The 26,700-nt window shown below is 40.9% G+C and overlaps 2 protein-coding genes across 3 annotated transcripts in view; one reads left to right on the top strand and one right to left on the bottom strand.

Annotated features, from left to right (window-relative positions):
- Positions 1-16,784, top strand: part of LOC128741520 (GTPase-activating protein skywalker) — a 125,049-nt gene extending 108,265 nt beyond the window's left edge. For both annotated transcript variants that reach the window (XM_053837395.1, XM_053837394.1), the window contains 7 exons: positions 4,759-4,883; positions 4,946-5,277; positions 5,335-5,503; positions 7,811-7,969; positions 8,043-8,263; positions 13,412-13,545; positions 14,223-16,784. In XM_053837395.1, coding sequence (XP_053693370.1) covers positions 4,759-4,883; positions 4,946-5,277; positions 5,335-5,503; positions 7,811-7,969; positions 8,043-8,263; positions 13,412-13,545; positions 14,223-14,233 — 1,151 coding nt within the window. In that variant the 3' untranslated portion in view covers positions 14,234-16,784. The remainder of the gene's footprint in view (positions 1-4,758; positions 4,884-4,945; positions 5,278-5,334; positions 5,504-7,810; positions 7,970-8,042; positions 8,264-13,411; positions 13,546-14,222) is intronic.
- Positions 16,785-17,315: 531 nt separating this feature from the next.
- On the bottom strand, positions 17,316-18,240 carry LOC128743309 (PITH domain-containing protein GA19395). Its single transcript, XM_053839863.1, has 3 exons — positions 17,862-18,240; positions 17,698-17,802; positions 17,316-17,634 (listed from the first exon to the last, which is right to left on the bottom strand). Exons 1-3 carry the CDS (start codon positions 18,182-18,184, stop codon positions 17,424-17,426), a joined length of 639 nt encoding a protein of 212 aa, XP_053695838.1. The 5' UTR covers positions 18,185-18,240; the 3' UTR covers positions 17,316-17,423.
- Positions 18,241-26,700: the final 8,460 nt, after the last annotated feature.

Raw genomic sequence — 26,700 nt, 5'->3', positions numbered from 1 at the left:
TTTTCGTCTTTTTTGTTATGTCACTTTTTGCTGTCGGCTTCTTGTCGTTTTTTGGTCGCCTTTCCAGCATTTGTTAGTCGTTTTTATGGCATATTGACGTCGCTTTTTTTGTTATTTTTCAGCGATTTATCGTCATTTTACTCATATTTTGTGGTGTTTCTGGTTGCTCTTGATGCCTTCTTTTTATCGTCATTTTTTTGTTGTTTAATGTCGCTGTTTTGCCGTCTTTTTATAGTTTTTCCGTTTTCTGCATCTGTTTATAGTCTTCTCGTTGATTTTTATCATCTTTTTTTGCGTTTTTGTCACTTCTTGGGTGTTTCTCCGGCGTCTTTTTGTGGTATTTTTGTTTCCTTTTGTCTTTTTCCATCCTATTTTCGGTCACTTATAATCACACCATCTTTGAATCGTCTTTCTGTCGCTTCTTCATCGTCTATTTGCTATCTTTTCGTCGTTCCTTGTTCGTCTTTTTTTGCATCTCTCTGTCGTATTTTTGCTGTCTCTTGTTGGGTTTTTGTTATCTTGTTATCACATTTTCGGCGTTTTTGACGTCTGTTTTTGACATTTTTTCATTTTTTTCGACGGTTTTTTGCCATTTTTGTCTTCTTGGTTATCGTCATTTTGATGGCTTTCTGTCGTACACAATGTTACAAATCAAACTAAAAACAAACGATGCCCACTTTCACCCGAGCGAGTGGGAGAAGAATTGAATCGTATGCTTTTGGTACTGTGTGCTTTCATTTTGCTATTTACACACTCAAGCACGCACAGCTTCGTAGCGTCTCTCTGCACAACCCGCTCACGAAGCCAACAGCTCGTGAGCAGCTACGAGCCCGCGAGCGCAAGCGACATACTAGGCAATATGGCTAACAGATTTGGCTTTGTGCTTCTTTTCTTCTTCATCTTACGCTCTCGCTTATCACACGCAGGTATAAGTGCGCGCCTCGCGGGCGATCGGTGTTAACTGCTCGGGTTGTAATGTAAGAATAAGCAAGAACGACTGATGAACCGTGGCTGATAACTAAATATACACTCGCAAAAACTCATCGCAGTGTATGAAAAAATAAAAAAGGGAGTCCGAAAGAGATGCTTTTGCCAGTCTGGTTGCTAGAACGAGAACGCTCGTGTGAGAAAATTAGATTGTTTCTGAGTTAGAATTAGAGTGAATTAGACTGTTAGAATATTAGATTGTGGGCTTCACAAGACTGGTCGTTTATTTGTCATCTTTTCGTCATCTCGTTTGCATGTTTTGTCGTCCTTTTAACGCTTTGCCGTACCTTTTGTTTTTTTTGTCGCTGTCGTGGCGTTTTTTTGTCGTCTTTATGTCGTATATTCATGTTATTTCCGTCGCATCTTTGTCGTCTTTCAGCGTCTTTTTGTAAACTTTTCATCCTATCGACAGACTTCACAGCCGGCTATTAGAGTACTGGCCAGTTACGTAGTAGTAGGCTAGTGCAATAATCCTACTAACTCTATCTAGCAGCACCGCGTATCTGAGACTCGAACAGACGACTACTGATTTGTTGGACCAGCATCGCACCTCGAAGCCAACCAAGGGGTTCTTCATCGCACTTTCTTCGTTTTTACACCGTGAAAATGTAAAATGTAAGTACAACTGTCAGTTGTGCACTATGGTCAAAAGGTTTGGGTGTGTACATTATTTTGTCACCAAACCAATGCAATTGAAGCTGTTAAAATTTGAACGTCCTTCCGTTGGCAATCAACGATTAGTCAAGAAAACGTAACCATATTACCTTTGAAAAAGGCCAAAACCAAAGGCCGAAACGTCAGGCAGTATAAAAAAGCCGTTTTCAATATAACCGGAATATAACTGGAAAACCGAAAATCCGCAATACAATATATGTATCTCAGTCGATCTTAACAGCGTAAAATGTAAGTTCGTATTGATAGTATGGCAGCATTAACGCAAATCTTCCCTTTTAAATTCACTAACTGGAATAAAGCTTGTTTACAATTCTGTTCGTTTCTTTCTCTTAGAAGAACTCTATAAGAAACTTCCATATCGGCTTTTAAAGATTGAAGTTCTTCTTTTGGAGTTATTATTCACTGATCGTAGCCTGTTTGGGATTTTTGTAATTGAATAAAATTCAATTTAATCTTTTCCGTATAGTTGAAAAAAAAAGCGGTGATACGAGCACCTGATCCACACGTCCGTGGAAAATTTTCACGTTCGTAGATCTGGATTAACTAGGAGAAAATCTCCATCACTTCCTAGAGACCAAACTATTTGCTTCGTAGGCCAAAGAGACCAGACCCACTTTGGATGCTGAAAGAGCATTTTACAATAATTCCGGACAAAGAGGTGCTAAGGTAGCAGATGCGAAAATCAAGTCATTTGTTATACTATATTACATTCAATTCACAATAATAATACTTTTAGCGGTTGGTTTTTGAGGTTTGGAGACGGTTTCCCGTTATAAATATTGCGCATTAGCTCTTTGGTCTCGGGGGTTGGGAGGCGGTTGCGACTCTATGGTTTAAAGCTTTTGTCGACTGTCGCGAACGCCCAAGTCGTGCTGCACTTACTTTGTAGATCTGTCTGGGAACAGTGCATAAATGCCAGGAAGATGAAAGATTATATTTTTTTCATGGGTCGAACCCTGATAAGTCTAATAAGGACTAATGGTCCGGGATTAGTTTTCCTATTGGTTCATTTGTGGTTGTTTGTGTTGGAAAATTGCCAGTGGGTGCGCGATTAAGGACAAACCGGTGTTAGGCTGGACTGACGAGATCTCCACTTCTTCACTATACTACATTTTGCAACTCAAGTAGTTCAAAATGTCCAGCGGAAAGTACATATATATCATCATCGCATCATAATATTTAAAATATGACATTCCGGACTTTGGCAGAGAGATCTCAGAGTCAGTTTGTGGAGCCCGCGCAGGGTCGTAATGCCTCTACCTGTGGTCCATGTTTGGGGCTCTACCTGTGTTTTAGTAGGTGACATTGCCTGTCTCGTAAAGTAGAACTGGTGTTTGGGTTCTCCCTGATACTCTGATGTTGACAACACAAAAGGGCCTGGCATAGAGTTTCATCGTTACTAAGCGACCAGCTGGATAACCCGAATAAAGGAAACGAAAAAAGGACAAAAGGTTTCTAAAAATTCGGGAATTCTGTGTTTCACTGAGAACCAATTTATCATCGTTAACGTAATACAAAAACAGTGTTAGTTATTCTCCCCAGATGGCGTGTCGAAGATAGGCCCAAAATAGAAATAGGTCAAATCTATATTTGATATGGGATGTATATGTGATATTTTTATTGTGCAGTTCAAGATTATTTTCTCAAACTTGCACTAATCTTGCATGCGTTTATCTGGCTGCTACTCATGATACTCCAAGGTCGAGTCAGCTCAACCGTCAGTCATCTTCAACGGAACTGACTTAATTTTGTAAATTGTGTCATAATTAATTCTCGTTTTTACTACGAGCCGATTTTGCTTTTGACCATTTCGAAACCTATCTCTCGCAGTGATAACCTTTAGTCACGAGATATGACCGTTTTTTTTTCGCTTGAATTATTGTCTACGGTTTGGGTATTAGTGTTGCTTTTAATTAATTTGCACATTATTTATGTCGGTTGTTACATGATTATGACCGTTCTGTGGCGATTTAGAAATTAAACACTAGAACCGAAAAGGCACTCAACGCATTTAGTCGTGGTGAATTCGCAGCTTTTCGGACGGCAAATTGAACATTTAGATTCAGCTCATTGCTCTGTAAATTATACCCAAACATAAATTTCTCCATTAGGCAGCCTTATCATAAAGTTTACTTGAAGAAATCTCGTATGACATTCATGCGTCTCCAGTTCTATTAGCTTCCAGCTATCAGCGTTGGTTGAAGGTTTAGACAAGAGTGCCTCTGTAGATTTTCGAGTTTAAAAAACTTCATATCTGTTGATAAGTATGGTTGATGATCTTGGCATTTGAGCTAACCTAAGCAGTGTATGTCGGGGGCTCCGTAGCCGCAAGCAGACCGAGTCTGCTTTGACAAGCGAGTGGTCATGGGTTCGAATCTTAGTAGGATTAGGCCATTCGATGTCAAGTCAAGACTCAAGACTTTAGCATGGATTTATTCCCAGGCCCCTTATTACCCTTCCTTCATGCTGATTTCTATATGACCCCCATAAAAGCACTCTTGACAGTGCAAAAAGTCACTCTTATAGTTAAATTGTACTGGAAAAGCCTCGCCAGGGATTGCTGTAATTGGAGACTGTACTGGTATTAAGGAGCAAGGTGGGTAAAGTAGATCTAGCATTGAAGGAAGGGTAAACCCCACTACACGCAAGCGCGCATAAAATTGAATAAGCATATCGCTCATTCAACAGCGATTATAGCAGAAAAATGCAGTGCATGTTATACAGCAAACACCCGGGCAATATCACAATAGATCAACGATACTGGTCGCAGTGATGAGTCCATACAGGAAAAAGAAAAAAACCAGTGTAGATGGTTTTTGCATATAATAGCACACTAAGAACATTCTTTTGTTCCACTATGCAAGCAACAATGATTGAACAACAAATCTTCAGGACATTAGGGAACATAATGTAATTGAATATTAGTTCAAATAATTACGGGTCTAGATTACTACCCTGCGGTACATGTAGGTCATATTGGCTTCTGGTTTAGATATAGTAGAGTCCTTCTTTCGCAAAATATTTAAAACAAAAAAAAACAAATTTAATGTTGGTATAATAACGTGAAAAATATTTCTGTTCTGTTCTTTTTTCCAGAGGAAGAGTGCTACCACTGCATGGCGAGCTTGGTGGCACCCAAGGATAAAGTGTTTATCACACAGACGAAGCTACTGTACGAAGTCACCTGGAAGACTGTGATGCAAATTGCCAAAAAACATGCGGTAAGTGTTACAACTAATCCTCCAGGAAACGAACTCGCTAACCTACCGTTACCGCCTTGCAGAAATCCGCAGTACTGTATTTATCGAGATTATGCCCGGGCCAGAAGTCGGAACGAATTTTCATGGACTGGTGCTGGTGGGTGCTGGGCGGGCTTCCCTTCCCGCACCTGGTCCGGGTGATGGACTGCTTCTTCCACGAGGGTATTAAGGTGTTCTACCGTGTGGCGCTGGCGATACTGATACTGTTCCACAAGCACTCGACGGCCACCAATTCCGAGTGGGACGCGGACACGATCAAGAACGACATCGACAACGCCCTGCCCAAGTTCTGCAAGAACATCCCGGTCTCGCCGACCAAGCTGCTGCGGACGGCTTTTAGTATAAGAGCACTTAGGTAAGGCCACAATTAAAATTCATAGTTATGTTGATTTACATTGTTTTTGCATTTCAGTTCAACCTACATATCTAGGATTTTTCTTAAGACTGAAATGGTACTGAAGAGTAAGTCAGTTCTTAGTGGTTCGAAGCAGATGGTAAGGTCGCGTTCTAGCGATAATTTACCAACGAGTCAATCACAAGTCAACGTACAAATGATGTCACACACGCTAACCATTAGAGAGGTGAGTGCGCAGACAGTGAATAAAACAATTTTTTCTTCGACTAACATTAGTCTTCAACTGCCGTATCAATGAAACATATTTTTTTTCGTCAAGGCTTGTCATGTATTGCCATAGTTCAATTTCACTCTAGATTGATTTTCATTCTCATCTGAACCTTTACACCCACCGGTTGATAGTATCATTCCACGTTCACTGGTTTCAACACGATATTTTTTCTTTCTCTCCCGAACGTTATTTATTGTTTTCATTTTCCACCGTGCAAATCCAATTCAATTACGTTGGAAACCTTTCTAGAAGTTGAAGGATGATCGACTGACATGTCGAGCTATGGTAGGGGTACAGTTTCAATACTAACAGACACCTTAAATGAGTGTGTGGTTTCCCACTAAACCGAACTGTGTTGAATTTGAATAGCTTGATGTTAGCTAATTTTTGTTCAAGTAATTAATTCTTGTGATACGAAAAATATTAAATCGTGACTTCGTACTTTAATCCAACAATTATAAATATTTCATACAATAGCCACTAATACCAGCACCTTTTGCACCCTTACGTTGCACCTTTCACGTTAGCATTATATATTAGATGGTTGTAATCCTCCAGGGTCATGTTCTGATAGATGGTACCCAATCCAATTCATCACACTGGCGGCCAAATATAGATTGACATACTTAAATGTTCCGATTGATGTTAATGCAAGAACCGAAAATACTCAATATTAGTTTTATTAAATGTACTAACTTTTTTTTTTGATTCGGTAGCTGATTCTTAAATCACTAATCATGTCGTTATCTAACCGCATCTAAACCTATCTAATCTTGTTCTCTCTTTCTCTCCGATTTACGCTGCTTTCAATGGAAATCAACATCAATTAATTTTCTCTCTACACCGTCGTGCCTCACTTTAATAAATGAAAATAATAAACATCCATCACTAATCCATTTCCTTCGGTCGATTTGATTCAACTAATTATTTTCCTTCATAATTTTTCCTATTTATGATGTCGTTATTCTCGGTTTGCTTTCACAAACTAACATAATTACCACTTTTGCGTACTGCCCTGCTGTACTAACAAACTGCGGTCATAATTCATAATCGTACCCGATTACTAACTTTTACCGCCCCCGGGGGTTGGCAGGGTGCTCACTCTCCCGATGTGCGAGTATTGTCGATGGGTGTTTTCCCGACTCAAGCAATAAAGAGTAAAGTTTGTGATCAGGATGACGTAAGTGTTACTAACTAATTTGTAGTTAGCGTCTGTTTACCCACCCACTAGAAGAGTCCTTGTTTTAAGTTGTTGCTTTCTACCGATTGTAGCCGGTAGGGGAAGCTATTATGTTTCACTGTTAATGTGCCTATTAATAATATGTTGTGATGATATGTTAATGCTTGATTTTATCGTACGACAGCATACACTTCTTGTGAACAATGATTGAAACGAGAAGCTTTGAGTTTCGCTGTATTAGAGTTTTGTTGTCCCACATAGCATGCTCAATTCGGTCGAGTAGCAAGTTTTTAGGAACCAAAATTACGCTGTGTGTCGTTCAAAAAGTTCTATTGCTATTATTTTTGAAGATTTCACACAAGCTGCGCTGGCTAACGCTTGAAAGCATGTCAGTACCAACGGAAGCTTCATTCTATTGTATCACTGTCAATGATCTAGTAAAGTAAAAGTATGCTATGTCTATTCGATTTTATCAGACTGTAGAACTTTTGTCAAAACAAAGGTTATGTGATTCTGGAGTTGCATCATTTTCCAAATAATGTATAGTATAGCATAGCAGAGCATAGACATGCTTCATTTTCCAAATAAAATATGTGTTAAAATAAAATCCAAACATTAAAAATTATTAAATTATGGTGCTCTTAACAAATTGCTCTCGATCCACTTCCCATTATTGGAATAGGACTCGCTTATCACCAACTCGAATTCGACTATTACAAAATTTATATACCGTCACTAATAAATCTATTAATCTATATATAATTAATCTATAAGACACTATTTATTTTTAAGAAACTGAATGAAGCTTCTGTAAGCGTGATTTACATTTTTGTTAAAACGGTACAACTAGCAAATTTGTTTATTAACTGGATAAAATCCAGTTTCATACGAAGTGCTAATTAATTGAAATCTGATCGATTAAATGTATTCGGTATTAGCTTTCTTCCCGTATTTAAACTTACCTACTATTCCGACCCTTGCCGTAATGCACTGCACGATGGCCAACACAAAGTTTTCTTTCCTAATGCACTATTTAATCAATGCTTATTTATTCTTTTGCTTCATCCCCGATTCTCCGACAGCTTTTTACACTTTGGTCGTGGCTGCCAGTTAGAATAACAATGTATCAACCCGTACTGCTCTACACAACGGAGGAGCATGGTTGCTCGCTGACAACGTTCTACGTACGGGTCGAACAGCACGAGCCTACGCTATTGATGATCAAAACCTGTAATAATGAGGTACTGTTTGGTTTCATTATAAATAGTACTTAAAATTTTAAACAAATGAGATTCATGGTTTACTTCTCCACAGGTATTCGGAGCCTACTGTTCGTCACGATGGTTCGAGCGTAATCTTAAGGACGACCGTGGCCAGCGGCAGGCATACTTCGGCACCGGCGAAACGTTTCTCTTCTCTCTCTATCCCGAACGCGCAAAGTATCCCTGGGTGGGCATCGAGGGCGACAAACGACTCGGTCATGGTTCGGAGCTGTTTATGGCGGCCGATTCCAAGATGATCACGATTGGGGGCGGGTAAGTTAGGATGAAAAAGAATGAATAGTGACAAAAAATGAGTGTATAGAAAATGTGCTTAACCCTCTCTGTCCCAGGGGTGTGTTGTTGGTTCACAGTTTTTGATCATGTAAAAAAGCTATAAATTAGCGATTCGTCAAACGCAACTATACAGCTTGTTAAACAATGTTTTGACTACGTTATAAAACCAAAATATCCATATTTGAATGCCTCAAAAATTTTGCCGGCCAATTATAGTATCGGAAGTCATGGAGCACCTGTGCTACCATGGGACAGAGAGGGTTAAGCGAAAGGTTGTTCTTTGCTATCAGATATGCTACTCTTGATGCGACAAATTTGAATATTTTCTAATTAACCGATCAACTCGTTGATGCCGAATTAGAATTAGAAAAGTAAATATTAGCTCGCTGTTGAATTAGACGAAAGCCTTCCATGTGCTCTAAACAAATGCAGCATGACTGTTCTCTGTCCACTGGGAATGTTGTCTGACTCTACCCTCCAAAAAGCAAAGTCATGGGTATAAACGTTCTTCAGAACTTGACCCTTCTTTATCGACAGACTTCGCAGCCGGTTATTAGTGTACACTCAAGTCGCTTTTTACGCGAATGATACGTCCCAGGTAAATCAAATTCGCGTAAAAAACCGCGTAAATACCGAAATTCGCGTAAAAAAAACACGTAAATTCCAAAATTCGCGTAAAAAAAGACAAAATTTCGCGTAAAAAAAACTTTGTGGATTTCAACACTACGCGAAAAAATAGACGTTTTGACGTCGCGTAAAAAAACCGCGTAAATTCCGAAATTCGCGTTAAAAAACCGCGTAAATTCCGAAATTCGCGTAAAAAACAAACCGCGTAAAAACCGACTTCAGTATGTAGCAAAATTACGGGGCTAGTGCAAAGATCCTATCTACCTTTTCGCGTGCCTAATGGCGGCTAGTTGGTACACCTTTCGAAAATGTTTATTTGATGTTGGCAACCCGGCTCACGTACACTTGATAGTTTTACAACAACAATCAAGGATGGAATTGTTAACTTGACGTGAATAAAGTTACCAAAGGCATGCTAATATTTTCCGAAAGTTGTACCCACCAGCCGCCATTACGCACGCGAAAAGGGGGATTAAATACGACGACTGGCTTGTTAGGCCAGCATCGTAGCTCGGAGCTAACTGGACGGGCTAACTCTACTCTCCAGTAGACCATATTTTCCACATCGTGGAAAACATCCATCATGTTGCCTGTGCACCAAAAAAAGAGATAAGAAAAGTATAAAATTATCATGGTTTAACGTCACTTTGTGCTTACTGGAAGATGGCGGAAATCATCGTCCACTGCGCACTTCTTACGTTCATGTGAGGTACGGTGCAAATTATTGGAACGAATCGACGGCCTCTATTAGGATCTTTGCTGAATGTAACCTTTACTAGTTCCGCTTGTATGGCATTCTCGCTAAATGTCCAGCCCACCGCAACCACACTTTATTTTCCAGCTTGCTGTTCAGAATTGATAGAAGAACGGTATACACGATCAAAGACTTCAAGACTTCGCCAATCAGCCTGCTAGAACGCCATGCTTTATAATCGTAGATGATAGCTTCCGGAAGAATTAGTGTGTTGTAGATCGCAAGCTACTCTGTACTCTATATGCTTATCCATGATCTTGGGCTATGTTGTTCATGACCTTGGACTGCAATCCAACAGTTTAACAAGTGCACGACGTCGTCAGCCGCTATATGAGTGTCATGAGTGCTTTTATTAGTCGCTCATACGACATTCTCATAACATGTTTCGCAACTACACACTGTCTTCCAATTTGCCATCCAGGATTACCTAATTCAAATTTGCCAAAGACGATCAAAAACGTCAAGGGTTCGTCGATCAACTTGCTTCAACGCCATGTTTCATAGTCGTAGAGTGCTGCAGGGAGAATTAGCGTATTGTAGATCGCATTTTGCGTCGTGTTTCACTAGCGTACCTTGCAAAATAAACTCGTCGACTAGTTTAAAATCTCTTGGTGAGCTCAAAAGATCTCTTCCCTAGCTCTACAGTTAACATCAATTATGTCGATGTCATTTTAGTTCATAAATTAGCTCAGGTATATTTCCTTTTGCTTGAAACCACGCTTTCATATTTCCAGTTCATAGGAAGAGTTACCAAAGGAATGTAGACAACTACAGAGGGATCTCTGCCTTATGTGCATTATCGAAACTCTTCGAACTCATTAGGCCGTATGAATAAAAGAGTTAGAGCAAATGCTCCCATTCGATTTAAACGGGAATAGCAAAGTAAACTATTTTATTCATACAGCCTATTGTGATCGAGCTAGTTTCTTTGTTCGTTCAACAGTACATCGCTGATGAGCAATATGGACTCATGCTCAACGTCTACCAATCTATTACACTCGCTTCCTACGTAATGGATTGCTTAGACGACCGTTCTCAGGAAGACCTCGGTCTCGGACCGCTTTGCTGCTATTGATACCGTCGCAAAACTGGATAAATTCGGCATATGAGTACCCCTGCTCTAGTAGTGTAAATCGCATCTGTCGAATCGTTTCGTTAATGTATTTATTGACGGGCTCCTCGTTGGCTTTTACTGCTTTTTCCATAATTCCGCAAGGTAACCATCTGGGGTTTTTGTTTTTTTTATTTATTTTTATGATGTCAACGCAGCGCTCGGCTTGCTTTCGCCGACAACTTGAAATTCTTTTTCAAAAATCAATGACTCGTTGGATACTCTGTCATCCCGGGAGTAACTGTTTATATTCACTAAATGGCGCAAAAACAACCGTTTGATACTAAACCCCGACAAATGCGAAGTTATTATGTTCTTGAGGATAATCTTCGAATACCAACTAGCAAGTGCACCTATACGTTGTAGATTACGTCCTAGATCGGTGAGTATTGCAGTGCGCTGCTTGACTCCAAATTGATGTTCAATCGGCATGTTCGTTCGCTGTCGAAAATGCTTGCTGGAATTTGGTCTTCTGTGCATTGGTTCGTTCCAATCTCGAATACTGCTCATCCGGTTGGGAAGACTATTAGGATTGCGTTGAAGTTGCAGATACTTATTAGAGAGATATCCATCCACACTTGACGAATGACAGGAGGTTACGGTGGGCCGAATACGTTGCTTGCGAATATGCCGAAGGACACTGCGGCCAGATCTGATCTCTTCAAGGACGTTCCCTGCATCAGGAATATACTAGATGGCTCAATCTTAGCTGACTTGCGAGACGCTCACGATTTGGCAATGAGTGACCGGGTGACAGGGTGAATGATGAAACCGAGTTGAATGAAGAAGAAAGAGCTCTTGATACGGCTCTAAGCTGCTGCCGAAGAAAAAATGGAAGTATTGTTTCTAAGATTTGCATTACCTTTGTAATCTTTGCATGAACCGATTTGGTCATGTTTGGATTATGTGCAAATTCCACTTCGCGGCTTCCGCTGCTTTTTTTCCTTGTGTGGACTCATCACTGCGACCAGTATAGTTGATCTATTGTGATATCGCCCGGGTGTTTGCTGTATGACCAGCACTGCATTTCTTTTTGCTATAATCGCTATTGAATGAGCGATCTGCTTATTAAATTTTATGCGTGCTTGTGTGTATTGGGACTTACCCTTCCTTCAAAGCTTGATCTACTTTTACCCACTTATTCCTAGCTGCCAGCTGCCAGTACATATTATAGCCATCCCTGGCGAGGACTTATTCGTATCTCTGACTAGTGCACTTAACTATAGGAGGGATATTTGAACTGTCAAGAGGCTTCAGAGGGAAAATATAGAATTCAGCATGAAGGAAGGGTAAATGGAGGGGCCTGAGAACAAACCCATGCTAAAGCCACTTGACATCGAATAGCTTGATTCCACTAAGATTCGAACCCACGACCACTCGCTTATCAAAGCAGACTCGATAACCTTGCGGTTACGGAGCTCCCCGGACTTCCGCTGCTTAAAACCATCCTGTAGAGACTTGTTGATGCGTGAAGGGGTCGTCATCATGGCTTTAGCGCTTGCTAAGCGATCTCAATCTCGTTTCTGATTTGTACGCTGTCGTGAGCCACTGATGACCTGGAGTACTTCTAATGGAATAATCGTCTAGAGCCTTCCCTAACATGGGATCAAACGCTCTAGGTTGACAAGGCTATTCCTCGTGCCAACACACAGCCTCTTGACATGAGTGTCCCCTTCCCTGTCAGCATATGACTTTGGTTTCGGCCGGGCTTGGTTACCCGAATCTCCACGAAGATGCTTGTAACACGGCAGATAGGAAGTTAGGAGTTGCTGGATAAGTTGCTTAGAACCACTGTAGGGTCTACAATGGTACAAAACCACATTATCCAGGCGTTGACCAACCGTGGATGTCCGCAATTGCTCTGATTGTGAGTCCCTGTTTACTGGTATCAGGATTCAAGACTGCATTGCGGTATTCAAGAGGTACGCCCGCTTTAAGATACAGAAAATGTTACTAGCGAGCATCGATTCTCTTTTTTTACCAACGAGACTTCTATATAAGGCTAAAAACGATCGATGCCCAATTACTGGCTACTTTCGTTTCGAGGGAGACCAGCAGAAACCTTGAAGACAAGTTGAGCGACTTTGGTTCAGGAAGGTGGTTTAGTTCAGGAAGCAGGGTTGCCACATGCACAGATTATTCTGTGTTTAACAGATATTTGAAAGAAATCGCCTGTACAGAATCTGTATGCACAGAATACAGATTTTCGCTAAATTACACAGATTAAACAGATTTTTGAGCTTTTACATGAGAGTGAAAGAGACGGAAATAGTCAGCAAAATGACTCTCTATCTCTTTTACTCCCATTGTTTTGCATTGACAGATTTTTGCACAGATATTTTTCCCCGCCGTACAGATTGTCAGATTTTTCCAACAAAAAACACAGAATTATATGTGGCATCCCTGTCAGGAAGGCGTGTGGTACTTAGATAGCACCTACTGTAGAAGACAAACCTGATTGCGATATATCCTTTGTTCAAGTGAATGACCTTAAATTCGTTTTGCATTAGTCTATAATAGTGTTATAATAGTGTAAATACTGATAGCACGAACTTTCTATACACATTTTTGTCACCCGGCACTTGCATGGAATTGGTGCTCTCTATCACAGCTTTAATTTATTCTTATTTTTCAGTGAGGGACAAGCAATCTGGATGGACGAGAACATCCGTTTCGGGAAAACGGACCGCTGCCAAACGTTCAACAATCCGCCGCTGTGCGCCACCGGGGATTTCGAGATCAGAGTGCTCGAAGTGTACGGTTTTGTAGGTGCGTGAACAACTGCATCCCAGTTCAGGCTCCTTCTAGTTGCACTAATACTAGCAGTACTCCACCATGTAACCGCATACTCCAACCGTAATCCAACAACATTGCATCCATCCCATTGGGCTCAATCATGCAACCAACCAATATCAAACCGGACCTCCCCGTCTGTGTATTTAGTAGTTTATGTATGTGTTCGTGAATCGGTCTCCATTTGATCGGCATGGGAGTCAAACTTCCTAACAAAAACTGTGTTAGCTATCTTTCAGTTGTGTTTGCTTGCAACACCCAAACGTACTCCTCAGTTTACAATTACTGTGTGAACATTTCGAGAAGTTAAAAACCTATTTTAACCCCAGAGCATCAATTCAGACAACTCCTCCATATCGTTGAAAACAAAAAAAAAAAAAAGCCAAATGAAATTTATCAATCGAAACCCACCTAACAACAACCAATCGGATGTCAATTGTTTCTTTTGTTATATCACCGGGTCAACGTGTGATCCGATATCGAATGGGGAATCATTACACAACATCATCGTTGATTATTAAAATGAATGCCGCCACGTGACAACTAATCTATAAGATAAGCTTTTCGTTTAACGAACTAAATTATTGAACAAGAATTTTCTCTTTCTTTTCATGCTTTTCCTTCTCTATCTCTGTCTCTCTCTCTCTTTTAAGAGTGTGAATAACGGTTGAGATATAGAACATAAAGAAGAGAAGATTATATACCTACTATAATATTACATTGCTGACTCCTAGAAATTAAGAATGTTAATTTTGTTTCGTTTTTTGAAATGAGATGCGAAGGCGCGTGATGAACCAACCACATCCAACAATATAAAACATAACAATGCTTGAATAAAAAGCTAATAATTTTGTCGATACTAAGATAAACACACGCTACGTTTTGTTGTATAAATGGGTTTACGGTTGCTCCGCCAAGAGTAAGTGATGGAACTTTTCATCGATGTAAAAAGGATGTTAATTTTTTTCAGCTTGTGATTTAGAAGACGAAGAAGAAGAGTGGAAGATGATGTATGAATCAGTGTGTGCTGGAGTGAGGTATGACCGGCGTTGATACAACGAACATATATATATATATATTTGTCAAGTCACTAATGGATGTTGTAACATTTAAACTTACAATAAATGCCATAATAATTCAGCGTGATACCATGCGCAGATATGTTATTTTCTGTTATTGCTTATGGGGTTGCACAGCTGCTACTGCAGTGCTGTAATCTATTGTGTGTTATAGTTTTCTTGATGTGCTACAACACTCTGCAATTATTAATAGCTGTCAACAGAATCAACTCTCTCAACATTCCAAAATGCGGCATCGATTCGAACGAATACAACGAACTTGGTCGATTAGCTTGTCATGAGCATGTATGAAACTCATCATTATATATATATTGTAAAGTTTGGATGCTCAAATAGTTCATTTACAGTTTACATTTAAAACAGTCATTTTATTCGGGGAAGTTTATAAAATTTCAATACGAATAGTTGTTTTATGGCACTTGGCAGCCCTGACAGTGGGTTTGAGGTTTTTTTAAATGTTGTTCGATGGGCAGTATGTTTCGTACTGATCGACTGCTAGAATCGCAAGTCCAAGCGTGGATCGTTTGGTTTCAATTCCGTTGGAGTTACAAGTTTCGAGCTGTTCATTCCGTGTAATTAGCTTAGTTTAGTGTTGCACTGGTGTTTTCTTTTTTGTTTTGGTACGTTCGATGCTAAAAAATAAATCTTCCTATCCTAATCAAGGTATCAATCAGGTGACTCACTGAAACGAAATAAAATAAAGCAAATGTGTAGACTCAATGAGAAGTAAGAAATCACAACCGTTAAGTGACATCGTATATTCGCAAAACAGCTTGATCAAAATATTACACTTAGATTTACAAGCAAAAATATCAGCATATACTCTTCGTATTTAGCAATTTAAAACCAGACAAAAACAATAAAGTTAGAGGAAAGAAATTGGACCACACGAGAGACAGAGCCGTCGTTGGTTGGCTGCTTACCGATGGTTGCAACCAGCAGAAGAGTAGCCTTAAGGTTGGGTACCAAAAAATAAAGAAATAAGCAAGAGCAATAATTCCCTCGAAGCCTAGGTTTGAATTCAATTCGAAGCGGACACCCAAGAGGAAGCAAAACTGTAAACGGGGGAGTGAAATCGAGAAGTAGCAAGAGATCAAAGCATTCACGACTGTGCGCGGTTGCAGCAGGACCGGGTACATTTATATCGAAGAAAATCCATAGGTTTTAATATGTGTATAGCTTCGTCGCGCTGGTCTAAGTAAAAATAGAATACAACATTGTTTTCCATGCGTTCTGAACTAAATCGATGTTAACAACTCGTGTATAACCGTTGTATTGCAATCAGGAGACATTAGCAACAGATATCATTAGTAATCTTGGCAGTTTATTATATAGGCTGAGTTTCCGAACTTTTAACTTTAACTGTTCTACCGATAGTGCACGCAGTCACCTCACTATGCTCTAAATATATGAGCCATTTATTCATTGAGTGTCGTTAAAAAACAAGCTGTCAACGAGCTACTTCGTATCAGAATCAAATTGTGCTTGAGAAATGTAGTAGTAAAAAGCAAAAAGCAAACTTTAGAGTACTTTTTAGTGGGTAGTTGATTAATTCTTCCTGTTTCGGCCGCCAGTCGGCCGGGAAATAGACAGTTAGAATTTCGATGTGTGCGTGTTATTGTATTATAGAAATGAGAAATGAACAATGCGTCTAAATTTACTAACGCAGTCTCATAAAATGACTACAGTTATTTGTTTCCAACCGCTGCTGCAAGGACATTGGGTATTTATACTGCAATAGTAATGCTTTAATTACTGTACGCTATATAGGAATAGAGACAGTGTTACTCAAATTGTTGATTTAACGATGAAACGACAAACAAAACTCAAGCTTAGTTGTTTCTTTTGCGCGTTTTGCAAATTGGAATTAAGAAGGGGTCCTTACGAGAGGAAATAAAAATGCTACACAACGCATATTTGTATAATTTTGAATAGCGAGAAGTATCAGAGGTACACTTCAGTTAATATGCGTCTATTATTATCCTACTGTGCAGGCGCGTAATCTTTGTTAATGTGATTTTCTTACTATTACGGACTATGTTTTGTTATAATGTTAGCTACCTGCATAGTGTTTGTACTATCATGATTTATTTATATCTAGTTTTATTGGCGTTTCAAGATGATCGAAGAGATCACGGAAAGCAAATCAAAATAAAATCGAAAGTGATTATACCATTTCTTGTGACCGGTATCGGTATAAAATTTTTAAAACTCCCGAAATTTCCATATTTTGAGATCTTGGTACAAAAAATATCATTGGTTTCCGACAAGAGAAATATGCTAAACTCATTTGGAAACCCATTTTTCAAATGTTTTCTTTAAAGGTGATTTAATTAATCACCAATATAGATCGTTCCAATTTTAGTATATGTCCAGCCGAAGCTAGGACAATCACCAATATAGAATCTTTAAGAATAAATTTTCTATTAACCCTCGTTTATGATTACCTCGCATCGTTAATTCGACCGAATTAACAAATGCTTCGCTAGTTTCGATAGGAAATATAAAAATTATAGTTACTCAGAGATTTCGGCTTCTTGATCAATTTTCTTGTCCGATGACCATCCTTGGCTCTTGAAGAAAGCAGCTTCTTCAGAGCCACTCGCATCGATTTCCTGCAGTGATAATGTAAGAAATCAAACGCTATTGGTTCCAGTTTAATTTTCTTTTATATCAAAAATAACGCGCAAATTACATACATCGAAATAATATAAATACTTGCAACTTTACCACACGGGAATAAACAAACAAGGAATCAATTACAAACAACTCTCACTACTGCACCTGGTGATTGACCGAGTCGAACAGGTCGTGCTTGTGATCCGCCACATTTGGCCGTGACTCGTAGGTACAGATCGTTACACCGTGATGATGGGCTTCGCTGAATTCTCCCTTCAATCCGATGTAGTACACCGTGGTGTTGGAATCTCCGTAGTTGGTAGGGAAATAAATCGATAGGTGATGTACTGATGAAAATGTGACAACTCTGTAACAAATAATCGTTTGTCTTTTAAATTGTTGCACAAATGTAAGAGAAATTTTTTCTTACTTGGTAGAATATTCAATGACACCATTAGAATCCCTCTCCAACTCAAATTCCTGATCAGCGGATGCACCGGCATCGTCGAAGGTCATCTTAGGTCTGTTTTTGAACCTACAAACAACGTAAATTTAACAAATAAATTATCAGATCTCAATACCAAGCACACCTACAGTTTCATTTTCCTGGGATGACTATCATCATTCGCCCCGATGACGATGATTCCTTTCAGCTTTACGTTTCCCGTGAAGGGAATGTTGAAAAGCAACTCTTCGTCCGCATCGCTCGTAACGAACCGATCGAAATCCAACCGTTGATTGTACGGTTTGAAAACCGTCCTGCCGGATCCTTCCGTTTCTTCGTTGAGGCACTCGACGTTGAGCATGTCGATTTTCTCGTACAAACTGTACTGTATTCCCATTTCCAGCTCGTCCTCGATTCCGAGCGCCTCGTGGGCACAGGCACCACCGCCACCGTGCGAGTGATTGTGGGACATTGTAGATTTGGAAAACGTAAAATCAAATTCAGCTACCTTCTATCTAAGTCCGAACGTTCGAATGGTTAAAAACAAAAACAACAATAACCATCGACAGCCGGTCGGTGGAATGACATTTCATTTTAGGGCGGGAGCTTTTGTTCAGCTTCTCGACATTTTCGCTAAGCGTCGCCTGCGTCGATTTTTCCAAAAGCTTATTGCGCACATACGGAAAAAGCTTGCTCATCGCACAGTGGTGCATTGAGTCCTAAAAGATAACAGGAAAATAAACTGTCCTTCACGTTGATGCCGGGGAAGTAATATTTTTAAGCAAATTTTCTTTCGTTGAGCCGTCAAGTGACTGTGATAGATGATGAAAAAGTTTTTTTTAATTTTTTGATGAATATTGACTTGGCATTGAGTCAGAACCAAACTAAAATTTGAACCGAGTTAGTTTAATCCGAATCCATTAAGAAACGGATAGTGGTCTTACCTTTGGCGGTCGAATCGGATCAAATGCACGACTCCTCAGTGGGTTCCCGATCCGCTTGCTGATTGTGGCTACTTCTCACTACCAGGAGTTTGGTTTGTGCACCTGAGCATACACTGAGTTTCCAGTTTTGCAGTGTCTGAAATTACGCCGTGTTGCTTCATTTAGTTTTGCAGCATTTTCGGTGGACGAATTGCTTGCTGATTTCCCTTCAGGGATTCAACCAGAGTGCAAAGAAACTCTCAAGACTACTCGCAAAGTGCAAACCAAGCGTCGGTGTGGAACCATTGATTGTCAACTGACGAGTTTAACCAGAATCCGAGCTCGTAAGCTCAAATTCTAAATTTTGCGAAGGCTCCTATTCATGGCAAAGTTCCTGGTAGATTCAAGTTTGTTTTCGCGGATAAATTTGGGGAAATTGAGGCGCTAAAGTTTACTCTCTCTTTCGCTCTCTCTCTATTTTTCTGTCTATCTATCTCTATCTCTCTCATTTCATTACAGCAGTCTGCGTCGTTCTTTTTAATATCCGACCAGGAGACTCCAGACGACAAGCTCAACAATAACAAGCTCAGCTTCAAGAGTTAACGCTGAACTGGTCTGACCATGCCATTTGCGGTTAAATAGTTGGAGTATACTCTTATGCTATCGCAAGAGGCACAACTAGGTCAACAACACGAATGACTTACCAAAGGATCACACCTGCATAGGGTAGTTCCAGCACAGTGTTAGAATCATGGGCGAAAAATTTGGCATTTTCTCTAGAAACCCCAGAAACAAAACAAAGATTCTTCAACTTATGAAGTCGGCGGGTATGCCGACTTCATGAGACCGTCACTGCTTGTGGGGGTTGACCAAAAGTCGACTTGCCAGATCATCGCGCTACGCTTCATGCGATGCTATATGTTTGGCGAATCACGCATGTGACAGACAGAGGTCCGAATAACATCGATGTGACAGCTTCCGCTGCAAAAATGAGAACTTTACGATGGGAAATTGCTTTTGGACCTAGTCAGTGCAGCCTTGCGAACCCGAGCAAGACCCCGCGGAAACTTCTCTCGAGGCGTACGCAGCACCCACCTATCATCATCCTGCATTGCTGCATCTAGGTGATTCTCCATCACGCCAAGGGCGCATTCGGTGTCCCACGTCGGAGGTTCACTAACGAGCAACTGACTGCTGCTTTGGTTCAAGAGCATTGCATGAACGTTGCCCGACCAGTTAGCTCCGGGGTACGATGCTGGCCTAACAAGCCGCTACAGAGTTAATAGGATCTTTGCTCTAGTCCCATAATTTTCCTGTACTCCAATAACCGACTGCGAAGTCAAGTTCTGAAGGACGTTTATACCGATGGCTTTGCTTTTTTGCATGAACGGTACAAGATTCTTGCTTAGATTGCATTAAATCTTAAATTGATCTACACAATCACAGTACACAATCTAAGTGTAGGACTGCAATTCTATTTAAATTAGACTGTAATGTAATTTAATATTATCTCCAATTTCAGAACTCATCCAACAGTCTGGTGTATTCAACGACTTGAGAGATGCAGCAGATAGGAGTTATACGTACCAGCACCCTTGTTGAGCTCCCTGTGATAGAGAGCGGTCCCAACGCTCACTATATGATGTGAAGCAGCTCGGACACCAACAACAGGGGTGAGTACCTACTTGAATACCTTACTTCCAACGCTGTCAATGTAATCAATATCTCTTATAAAATACCTCTTTCGTAAACGCTATTAGAGGTCCGATAGACGAAAACAAAAACCGAGTTCATCCGATCACAGTCATACCACTTTTTAAATCGATCTGAGACTAGTCCTTTACAGAAAGAATAGTTCAGGATTTTGAGGAACACTACCTTTATATAAAATATTTTTGAGGATTCACCAAATTCAAAGAAATTATCCACCAAGAAAAACGCGCGGATGCAAGCAGCGATAGGCTCGTGGAATCCAAATGCAGTACGGTGTGACTGAGGTTGCAGTAATTCTGCGGAACGGAGAGAACGTTGATCCGACATCGATCAGGATACGAAGGAAGATTTACAGGATCACGTAATGCTAAGCGAACGAATCTCTTCTGCACTCGTTCAATTCTCTGAGTCCGCGAAAGCTGATGAGGAGACCAAACCAGGCATGCATTTTTCAATTTCAGTCTCACCAAAGAGCAATACAGAGCTTTTAAACAATATTTACTTACTTTAGCAGCCAAGAGTCGAGGTGGCTCTTGCCGTATCAAGAATTCTTCTCCATTGTACTCGGCCCTAGGCTACTCGTCGCCAATTCATTGCGCGGCTCGACACACGCAAGTTGGCTTCAACCTGGTCGAGCCATCTAGCACGTTGAGTCCCTCTATTCCTGGTGCCGGTGGGGTTTTTGAAGAGAACGGATTTCACCACACAGTCGTCCGGCATCCTTGCGACGTGGCCGGCCCACCATAGTCTCCCAACTGTACGATGGTAATCTCTCCAAGCAGTGCCTGTAGCTCGTGATTCATACGCCTCCGCCACTCTCCGCTTTCCGTTTGTACTCCGGCTAAAAAAAGCCCGCAACACCTTTCGTTCAAATATGGCTAGTGCACGTATGTCTTCCGTAAGTAAAGTTGCTGTCTCAAGTCCGTAGAGGACTACCGGTCTGATTAGCGTTTTGTACAACGTCAGCTTTGTGCGGCGGCGTATGCCCCTAGTTCGAAGCGTCTTGCGGAGGGAAAAGTAGGCTCGATTTCCAGCTTGAATGCATCGTTGGATCTCCTTACTTGTATTATTGTCGGCGGTGACCAGAGATCCCAAGTATACGAACTCATCAACCACTTCCAGTTCATCGCCGTCAATAGTCACTGTCCGTGGGAGGCAAACGTTGCTTTCTCTGGAGCATCTTCCAATCATATATTTGGTTTTCGTCGCATTGATTTGTAGCCCTATCCTCCTAGGCTCCGTTTTTAGTCTGGCGTAAATTGCCTACGCCATCCCAAGGTTTTTAGTAATGTCTGATACTGTTCTACGAATTCTCTTGCTATTGGGGATAGACGACGCAACAAAATCTGGGAGAGCACCTTGTAGGCGGCGTTGACCAACGTGATGTCGCGGTAATTACAGCAATCTAGTCGGCTTTTAAACAGCATGGATCCTTAAGATCCCGTCCGATTTTGGATATAAAACCAAGGTGCCGGGTTGCTTTGGAAATGATAATCGACCGGTTCACATTAAAACTGAGCTTGGTATCAAAAACATCGCCCAGGTCGTTGACATTATCGGCTCTCTTGAGTACCTAACCATCAACGTTGCACTCGAACGATATTGGGCTGACAGTTCAGTGGAATGCAAGTGTAAGTCGCTTAGAACATTGTGATATGCTCGATTTAGGGAACAGCTTACCTCATTGATCGCAATTGCGGTACATTCATTTCACAGTTTGTTGCACACTGTGGCTTACCTTTTTGACATTTAAATTTTGAAATATTAGAAATTGGCAGCCCTACCAATGTTTGTTGTCAAAACAATCAAAACAGTCAGGGTGAGCGCAGGCGAATATGACAGGCTTCACATGATCAGCGCCTCGGCGGCACAGTAAAGCACAGCTTGAACTAAATTTCTATGAATGAGGTGAACGGAATGTTCTCAGCCCTTGGTGGAATGTTCTCAGCCCTGTACCCTTGGCGGAATGTCATAACATGACACTTTGCTGTTCTTACGATGAACCGGTTCATGCGACACCAGTTATTGTTATTGTTATTGTTTATTGATTACTGCAACATAAGATTAATATCTTTTAACGTTACATTTGAATTTATGAAGTGCGATTGCATTTAATATCCAAAAATATGTAGAATTCAAAGTTTCAATCCAAGCCTTATAATTATATACTAACTCAAAATAGTTCTAAACATCTTCTCCGAAACTTAACCGTACTATTATCATGAATGACTTCTTGTGGAAGTTCGTTCCAGTAGACAACGAAATATCCGTTAATGTTAAAGTTAACGAAAATATCCAGCAGCTTTTGCAAATTACAGCAGTCTTCGATGGCCCGAATGGGACGATATAATTTCAAATCGTCCGCGTAATTCATCGTCCAAAAGTAAGGTTGTGTCGTTGAAGTACAACGAGAAGAGCAAAACGCCCATTTAGCTGCTCTGAGGTACACCAGTTTTGTTAATGAATAAGGAGGAAAGGAAGAGGATCTCGCAAAGGTTTTGTGCCGCGGGCCGAAATGTGCAGAGATAAAGATGGAGGTATCTTGACTGACGACCGTGAGGTGATCGAAAGGTGGAAGCAGCACTAGGATGGACACCTGAATGGCGTGCAGACGGAAGACCATGATAGCGGAGGAAGTGAGCACATTGGTGTAGCAAGCAACGAAGATGTGTAGCAAGCAACGAAGATCGATAAGGGAGGTTAAAGAAGCCATCCAACGGCTGAAGAACAACAAAGCAGCGGGAAAGGATGGCATTGGAGTGGAACTTATTAAAACGGGCCCGGACAAGTTGGCCAGTTGTCTGTATCAACTGATTGTCAAGATTTGGGATACTGAACGACTACTGGAGGACTGGAAAGACGGGGTTATCTGTCCTATCTACAAGAAAGGTGATAAGCTGGATTGTGAGAACTACCGAGCCATCACTATCCTGAATGCCGCCTACAAAGTGATGTCCCAAGTCCTCTTTCATCGACTATCGCCAATAGCCAATAGATTTATGGGAAGTTACCAGGCCGGCTTCATGGAGGGTCGGCAAATCTTCACCCTGCGGCAGATCCTCCAGAAGTGCCGCGAATTCCGAGTCCCCACGCACCACCTGTTCATCGATTTCAAAGCCGCATTTCAAAGAGCTATGGAAAATTTTGGACGAAAAGGGCTTTTCGGGTAAGCTTACTAGACTTATCATGGCTACGATGGATGGGATCCAGTGCTGTGTGAGAATCTCGGGTGGATTGTCGGACCCATTCGAATCTCGCAGGGGACTTCGACTGCTATTCAACATTGCGCTTGAAGGTGTTATAAGACGAGCGGCGATCGAAATGCGGGGCACGATTTTCAATAAATCCAGTCAATTTATCTGCTTTACTGACGACGTGGATGCTGTCGGCAGAACATTTGAGGCGGTGGAAGATCAGTACACCAGATTGAAACGCGAAGCAGAGAAGATTGGATTGAAGATAAATACGGCTAAAACGAAGTATATGCTGGCAGGCGGTACCGAGCGTGGCAGGGCCCGCTTGGGCAGTACCATGGTAACCAACGGAGATGAGTTCGAGGTAGTCGACGAGTTCGTATACCTTGGCTCGCTGGCAACAGAGGACAACAATACCTGCCGTGAGATTAGAAGATGTATTATCAGCGGAAGTCGGGCCTACTACGGACTTCACAAACACTTGCGGTCGAACAATTTGAGCCCCCGTATAAAGTGCACACTGTACAAAACGCTAATTAGACCAGTTGTCCTCTACGGGTACGAAACGTGGACACTGCTAGAAGAGGACCTACGAGCACTCGGAGTTTTCGAACGGCGGGTGCTAAGAACCATCTTTGGCAGAGTGCAAGAGAACGGTTTATGGAGGCGAAGAATGAACCACGAGCTCGCGCGTCTCTACGGCAAACCGAGTATTCAGAAAGTGGTTAAAGCTAGACGGATACGTTGGACAGGACATATTGCTAGAATGCCGGACAACTATCCTGCAAAAATGGTTTTCGCATCAAATCCGGTAGGAACAAGACGAAGAGGGGCACAGCGAGCGAGGTGGCAAGACCAGGTGGAGCGAGATCTGGCGAGCACTGGGTGCCCGCGGAACTGGAGATCAGTTGCCATGAACCGAAACAGATGGAGAAATTATACTTTGCGCAGACCTTGTCGTAAGACGTTAGGCCAATTAAGTAAGTAAGTAAGTCAAATATACGACATAACGGTTCTGCAAAATATCTGCACAGCGGCAATTAATAATTGCTGAAAACCTCTCTACACCAGCAAAAACGAGAATTTTAGGGCTCAAATCAACTAAAAAGTGGTGCAGATTCTGAGGCAATCTCAATTTTGGACTCAGAGGCGGTACTTTTCTTATTCTTATTCTTATTAATACCATCACAGCCACAATAAAGGATTCCTGGAAATAATTTTAATTATTTCTAATTATAGAAATATTTTAAATTATTTTCTTGTCTGTATTGACATTTGCAAAACATCTAAGATATATTACAAAAGTCAAAACGGCCAGGCCAACTGTGAAGTATTGCCGGAAAGACGATTATACGAAATGAATCTTGTGTGAATAAATTATTCACACATAGATGCATTTCTAAATCAACAGGGGAAGAAGAGTCGGGGACGTCTCGTACCAACCGATTCTGATTATTTGCAATTTTAATTTCGTTGGGAGTATTTTGCTAGTAAAGTTTAAATAATACTCCGGACCCATTTACTTACTTGCCCTTGGTAAATACCTAGGTTATAGCGCCTTTGGTCGCTCTTGTAATTGTACTTTCTTCTGAAATTAGAAGTGAATTAGAAATTGATTAGAAATTAGATTAAGTGATTTGGGTTTTATACAATTGACTATTCATGATTGATTTCATATCAATTAAGTCAATTAGAGAGCAAAGATAAAATGGAATTCATCTTAGTTTTGCCTGATAGTTTTAATTTTACTCACCATACTATTACCTGATGTTTCAGATCTGTTTTTAAAAATATACAATATTTATCAATAATCTCATAACAACATAACACTATACTTTCAAACCATTATTTCAAGACTTGTGCACTTAAATGAATTTTGGCAATTCAAACTGCATCTCGCCAATAGATTCTTTGGACTCAGAGGCGGTACTGTCGGCAAAAACTAAAACGAAATACTTTGCAAATAATTCGCACGAGTTCAAAATCGATGTTGCTTCAACACCATCGAGGCAAACATTCGAGGGAATAACAGAATTTTTTCGCTTAGAATTCATAAAATTTCAAAATCGCTTCGGTTTCCGGCGGATATCAGTTTGCACACGCAAGACATAGCTTTTGCATAATCTAGCATTCAGTCGTCGAAAATCTGCAGTCTAGTCTCGCCAGTTCGGAAGTATCGATGTGCACGCTACCAAGTGTTGCGAATTCGCTTTAATGCACGTAGGCGAGAGATATCCCAGGAAGGGGAAGCGGGCTTCTTTACAAGCGGTAAATTCGATCTTAGCCAATGATATATTGTGTCATTAAATATCCTAGCAAGATCATCGACATTATTCTCCACAAACAAAGTCTCCCTTTCAATATTTCGTAAGAAGTTAATAAAAGCTGCAAAGTCAATTTTTCGATAATTCAAACCTCCCGTGCTGTTTGCAGGCAAAACGTGAGCCGTGTTGTTTTTACTTTCAACTGACATATAAATAGCAAGCGGGGGATGATGCGGATCTACAGGAACAAAAGGGTTGGCACAAGCACAGACAAACAGACGAGACACTCGCTTTAATTCCATCGTCCATACAAAAACCACTTATTTTTCAAAAAGCATGTTTTGCAACATGGCCAAACCGCGGCGCTCGAGTGTTGCTACGAGTTTTTAGTTTGAAACCAAACAAATGTTAAAAGCCCGCAGTATAAAATGCAGCAAATGTAAAAAACCTACAGTATAAAACACTGAAATACAAGCTACTCCGCAACATGCATAACAGAGGCTGCTAGTGTGCAAGCAAAATGTGTAGGACGATGGTTTTTGAAGGATTTTCTTCTATGTGTCATGCCAGTTCGTCAGTGGCACAAGTATCAACCACGTAATTGTGCTCAAAAACACAAAAAATCAAATCGAGCACACGGTCGAGATGGTTGAATTGAAAATTTGCTTGGCGCATATTCAAAAAATCCATGCCCTCAAGCAGCGCTGCGCTCGCTACGGGCAATTGGAATGAATTAGAGTGCGATAAACTATCATGCGCCCATCTGATACGTGGAAGTCACTACACACTAAGATGACGTCACCCGCTATTACTTGTGACACAACTCAGCAACAGAAGAGATATCCGCATCGATTATAGCAGCGACGTTGCTTTTATCTGGTGGAATATAAACGG

This window comes from Sabethes cyaneus, chromosome 3 (assembly GCF_943734655.1).
Source record: "Sabethes cyaneus chromosome 3, idSabCyanKW18_F2, whole genome shotgun sequence".
Classification (NCBI taxonomy): domain Eukaryota; kingdom Metazoa; phylum Arthropoda; class Insecta; order Diptera; family Culicidae; genus Sabethes; species Sabethes cyaneus.
This window is presented reverse-complemented; position numbering and strand designations above follow the sequence as displayed.